We start from the raw sequence: 5,313 nt of genomic DNA, 5'->3' as shown, positions 1-5,313 counted from the left end.
CCGCGCAGCGGGGCGCCAACACCGGTCACCGGGTCCCTGCTCCGTGCACGGGTCCTGGCACGGGGTCCCTGCACCGGGCACGGGCCCTGGCACCGGTTCTCTGCACCGTGCACGGGGCCTGGCACCGGGTCCCTGCACCATGTATGGGCTGTAGCACTGCATACCAGGGTCCCAGCACCGTGCACCGGGGCTCAGCACCATGTACGGCCCCAGCACCATGCACCCGGGCCCAGCACCGTGCATGGGCCCAGCACCTTGCACGGGGTCCCAGGACCATGCACCAGGGCTCAGCACCGTGCATGTGCCCAGCACCTTGCATGGGGTCCCAGGACCGTGCACCAGCTGCCAGGACCGTGCACTGGGTTCCAGAACCGTGCACTGGGTTCCAGAACCGTGCACCAGCCCAGCACAGGGTGGTCACTGGGCTGCACCTGCCCTGGTCAGGATCGCACTGGGAACTTCCCGCGAGCCCTAGTCCGAGCACCCAGGGTGACATCCCGCTGGCTGCCGGTGACCACTGGCACGCGCCTGCCACCCTGAAGGTCGCCTTAAAATAGTGCGGCGCTGCAGCACACGGCACACGGAGGGTGTGTGCGGGGGGGTGTCTCACCCGGTTGCAGGCAGCCAGTTGCCTAACGGGGCGGTGTCGGGGTGTGGCGGGCAGGGGCCCCGTTCCAGTACCTGGCAGTGCAGAAGGCGGGGGCACAGCAGAGCGTGGGCCTGATCCAGCTGAACCGGCCACAGGCGCTCAATGCCCTCTGCGAGAGGCTGATGGAGGAGCTGCGGCGGGCGCTGGAGGCCCTGGAGAATGACCCGCAGGTGGGGGCCATTGTCATCACTGGCAGCCAAAAAGCCTTCGCAGGTAGGGCAGGGTGCCTCTCCCCACCCCAAATTCTTGGGGGGGGAGGGTTGGTGTCCCATCCTGTTTCTGTTTGCAGCTGGTGCAGACATCAAGGAGATGCAGAATAAAACCTTCCAGGAGTGCTACAGTAGCGGCTTCCTTGCTGGCTGGGACAAGGTCTCCACCGTCCGCAAACCCATCATCGCCGCCGTCAACGGCTATGCCGTGAGTCCCTCCCATCTCTCCTCACGCCCCCCGGTTCAGCTCCAGCACCCCCTGAACCCCCTCTTCCTCCCCTGTCCCAGCTGGGCGGCGGGTGCGAGCTGGCCATGATGTGCGACATCATCTACGCTGGGGAGAAGGCGCAGTTTGGACAACCCGAAATCCTGCTGGGGACCATCCCAGGTGAGTGGGGGGCACCCGCCAAGGGAGGTCCATCCCAGCCGGAGCGGGGACACCCAGGTGTCCCTCTCTGGACCTTTCCCTTCCCCAAATGGCTCCAGGTGCTGGAGGGACACAGAGGTTGACCAGGGCGGTGGGGAAGTCACTGGCAATGGAGATGGTCCTCACTGGGGACCGGATTTCGGCAGCAGAGGCAAAGGAGGCAGGTAGGAGCACGAGCCAGCCCTGGCACAGCGGGCATCCGGCGGGGAGCCATCCCCCCACTCCACCACCTCCCACTATCCATCCTAGGTCTGGTCAGCAAGGTCTTCCCTGTGGAGAAGCTGCTGGATGCGGCCATTGCCTGCGCTGAAAAGATCGCCAGCAACTCCAAGCTGGTGGCCGCCATGGCGAAGGAGTCAGTCAATGCTGGTAGGGGCTGGGGGGGCCAACCAGGAACCCCCCTGGGGGGGCTGCGGGGCCAGGCAACAGGGTCTCCCCAACTTCTCCCTTGCTCTCAGCCTTCGAGACGACGCTGGCGGAGGGGACCAGGACGGAGAAGCGACTTTTTTATGCCACCTTCGCCACCGTGAGTAAGGGGGTCAGCCCCATTGTGGGGGGGATAGTGGGGCTGCTGCAGCCCGCCCCAACCTCACTTTTCCGCTCCTCACAGGGCGACCGCAAGGAGGGGATGACAGCGTTCGTGGAGAAGCGCAGGGCGAACTTCAGCGACAGCTAAGCCCAGGGTGGTGCAGGTCCCCGTGGCTGCCTGCTGCCCATCAGCCCCCTGCGTCACCCCGCAGAGGGGGTCTGGAACCCAGCAGCGAGCAATAACTTGCCTGGGGTGAGACAGCCAGCAGCAGGGACCACCTTTGCCATTGCTATTAAAAGGTTTTCCTGGTGCTGCCGGGAAATGGGGCGTCCTTGCTGTGGTGTCCCCCCTGAGCTGGGAAATGTTGTGATTCATTGAGATGCCCCCACTCCATCACACTGCTCTCTGATGCTGGGCTGGGCAAGAGCAGCCTAGTGGAGCAATAGGTCCATGCGTCCCCTGGGGAGGGGACAGCCTGCGGCACCTTCTTGGGCACAACACCGATGTGCTGAGTTTGCCTGGCCTCAGCCCCACCGGGCTGAGTCCCCCACCCCGAAGCATCATCCTCACCCTGCCCGGGGTCTCAGGGCGAGCCCAAGGAGGGGGATCTCCCAGATCTGGGGGCCCTGCACTTAGCGATAGGTTTCTGGCAGCAATGAGGAGCCCACCAGGATGTGGAAGGGGGAATGGGTTTACTAGGTGGGCTCAAGGGTGGGTAGTGAGGGACGAGTCCCCTCAGGAAGCCCCAGGGGTGGATCCCACCACTCATTTCGCAGCCCAGGCATGTCTCCACTCAGCTGTGGTGGAGATGGTCGCGGTCCTCTTCCGGGCTGCTCTGCACCTCCAGGGACAGTGTCCGGGGTGGCCCGCGGGCATCGGCCTCCCTGGCTTCATCCTGGGGGTGGTGGAGGTGGTCGCGGTCCTCCTCCGGTCCCACCTGGGCTTGGCGGGGGCCCCATCGAGCCCAGGCGCTGCTGGAGAAGACCTTTATACCTGGTTCCACCTCTTTGGTGATCTCGCCCTCCTCCAGCAGCTCCACGGCTTGTATGCCCAGGATGCTGGAAGAGGGGAGCAAAAACAGCGAGGAAAGGTCGCAGTGCATCAGGGTTACTAAATATCCTCCTGCCCCAGGGGAATCCCACCTCATCAGGGTGCAGGGTCCCTGGTGAGACCCCCCCCAGGAGGCTGCAATTAGGATCTTGGGGAGCAAATGGCTAATTTAGTTACTTATCCCACGAATGGACTGGATGGGTCCAAGACATTGGCACCACAGCACCTGCAGCTCCCCACTGCCACCAGCAAAGGGAAACCAGCCAGGGCTCAGTGCTCAGAGAGTTTGGGTGATTTTGGGGGAAGATGGAGCTGGGAGCCCCTTAATTTTTGGGGGGCGCAAAGCAACAAGGGCGATTTATTCCCCCCTGAAATGCTTTACATTTTGGGGTGTTGCTTTGTTGGTTTTTACAAGCCAGATGCGGGTGCCCAAAGCTGTGGAGAGCACGGCCGCCTCTTACATTTCCTTGGCCAAATCCTGCTCCATGGCCAGGTCCTTCTGCCCGCTGTCGCTCAGAGCCTGCGGGGAGAGAGGGGGGTGGCAGGGGGGTGGCACAGATCATGCGTGGGTCTCCCTGTGCCCGCTTGTCACACAGGGCAGCGGGAGGGCGAGGCGGAGGGTGGGGGCTCACCTGGGTGCCGCCGGGTGAAGGCAGGAGGAGGGCAGCGCCCAGCAGGGCGGTGATGCTGCAGAGCCACACGGTCATCGGGCTGGCAGAGAGATGGCAGAGGAGCCACGTTGGCAGTAGCTGTGTTGGCTGGTGCCTGCGTACACCCTGCGCTCACAGTGTCTGCCTGCATCTGCCTTTATGCAGAGCGCCTGCCTGCACCCTGCACCCGCAGCTCCTGCCTGCATCTGCCAGTGCCCAGGGTGCCTGCCTGTATCTGCCTGCACTGAGCGCCTGCCTGCACCCTGCACTCACAGTGCCCACCTGTGCCCACAATGCCTGCCCGCACCCTACATCCACAGCTCCTGCCTATGCCCGCAGTCCCTGCCTGCACCCTGTCCCTGCACCCGCAGCTCAGGCCTGCGCCCACAGCTCCTTCCTGACCCCCAGCGCACACCCCTGCCCACACTGCCTGTCCCCCATGCTCTTTGGTGCTGCCCGCTGGGGCCGGTCAGGGACGTACCGCTCCATGGCTGCCTTCCGTGGGGCTGCCCAGCCTTTGCCCTGCACTTTGCCCTGCACTTTGCCCGCTGGCGGGTGTGGCTGCTCCTGGGGCCACCCGTCCCATGCATCCTACGTGGTGCTGGGTGGTGCCAGGTAGTGCTGCAGGTGCTGCTTGGGGAAACAGGGCATGGGATTAACCCCCCAATGCACTGGGGTGTGTGTTCCCCCCGTGCACCTGGGCACATGCAATCCTTATGCCCTGGGGCTCCTGTATCCCCCATGCACTGGGGCACGTGCTCCCCCCTGCCCCATGCACAAGGGCACCCGCATTCCCCATGCACCCAGGTCTTTGCATCCCCCATGCAGCCAGGGACGTGCATCCCCCACGCACCATGGCTCATGCAGCCCCATATTTGACAATAAAGCAAAAACAGCCACATTTCTGATCTCTGAATAAATGAACTGTGACTAAATACACTCTGCAAGCAGTGAGCAGAAGCAGGGACCAGCTGAAAGCCTCCTCAGAGCTGACATTCACAGTCTTGCTGTGTTACATAGATAAGGCTTATTAGAGCTCAACCAGGCCCTTGCAAGCAATGGATGTCAGAAGGAAGGAAGATGGACTTCAGGCAGCCTTAGTTCATAGGGTGCTTTGGGTTGGAAGGGACTTTCCAAGGTCATCCAGTCCAAACCCCCTGCCATGGGCAGGGACATCTTCCATTAGATCAGGTAGCTCAAAGCCCCATCCAACCTGACCTTGACCTGTAGAAAAGCACAAGCTTTTCTAACTCATCGGAAGCTGACGAGCTGGATTTGCCCTCTGAAATCAAACTGCGACGGGGCGGCAGCTGCAGCAACATGCCTGGGCTGAAGCCCTCTCCAGGGAGATGTGATCGCCCCAAAGCCCCCAGGGAGGCATGGAGGAGGTGGTCCAGGCAAGGCAGGCAAGGGGTTGAAGAGGCAAGCAGTGCCTGCTACCTGCTGGTACAGGTAGATGTCTCCCATGAGGCTGCCAGGGCACAGGCGTTTGCTCAGCAGTGACAAAGCCAAACAAGGTCAGCTTCAATAAACCCAGCAAAAGGAGAGGAGCCTCATCCAGCGCCATGGCTGCCTCCCCCTCTGCTGCCTGCTCCCCTGCCAGCTCCGGGACTTCTCCGATGCCCCAGGCTGCTCGAACCTCTCCCATGGCTTCCCGGCAGCTTGGTGATGTTAGACCATACTCCTGTATCCGGAAGTTCTCCTGGTTGCATTGCAAAGCTTGGAAAATCCTTGCAACCCCAAAATGGGCGCTGCAGGGCGGGCAGGTCTGTGTCCTCCTGCCGGCAGATGATCTCGGG

At 62.6% G+C, this 5,313-nt stretch overlaps 1 protein-coding gene across 1 annotated transcript; it reads left to right on the top strand.

The window, feature by feature from the left end:
• The first annotated feature begins 649 nt into the window (after window positions 1–649).
• On the top strand, window positions 650–2,166 carry ECHS1 (enoyl-CoA hydratase, short chain 1). Its single transcript, XM_019470962.1, has 7 exons — window positions 650–862; window positions 939–1,066; window positions 1,147–1,246; window positions 1,345–1,449; window positions 1,535–1,654; window positions 1,744–1,811; window positions 1,896–2,166. The coding sequence occupies exons 1-7, from the start codon at window positions 772–774 to the stop codon at window positions 1,959–1,961; spliced, it is 678 nt and encodes a 225-aa protein (XP_019326507.1). The 5' UTR covers window positions 650–771; the 3' UTR covers window positions 1,962–2,166.
• Window positions 2,167–5,313: the final 3,147 nt, after the last annotated feature.

The sequence above is a fragment of the Aptenodytes forsteri genome, unplaced genomic scaffold, assembly GCF_000699145.1.
Source record: "Aptenodytes forsteri isolate BGI_AS27 unplaced genomic scaffold, ASM69914v1 Scaffold320, whole genome shotgun sequence".
Classification (NCBI taxonomy): Eukaryota; Metazoa; Chordata; class Aves; order Sphenisciformes; family Spheniscidae; genus Aptenodytes; species Aptenodytes forsteri.
The sequence above is the reverse complement of the archived record's forward strand: the minus strand, read 5'-3'. Positions and strand labels throughout refer to the sequence as shown.

Bases quoted from the DNA above. Each gene is read 5' to 3' on its own strand.
- ECHS1 (XM_019470962.1), top strand. From the start codon at position 772: ATGGAGGAGCTGCGGCGGGCGCTGGAGGCCCTGGAGAATGACCCGCAG. The intron at 1,067-1,146 runs GTGAGTCCCTCC...CCCCTGTCCCAG, and splicing joins CCGCCGTCAACGGCTATGCC to CTGGGCGGCGGGTGCGAGCT. The intron at 1,812-1,895 runs GTGAGTAAGGGG...CGCTCCTCACAG, and splicing joins TTTATGCCACCTTCGCCACC to GGCGACCGCAAGGAGGGGAT.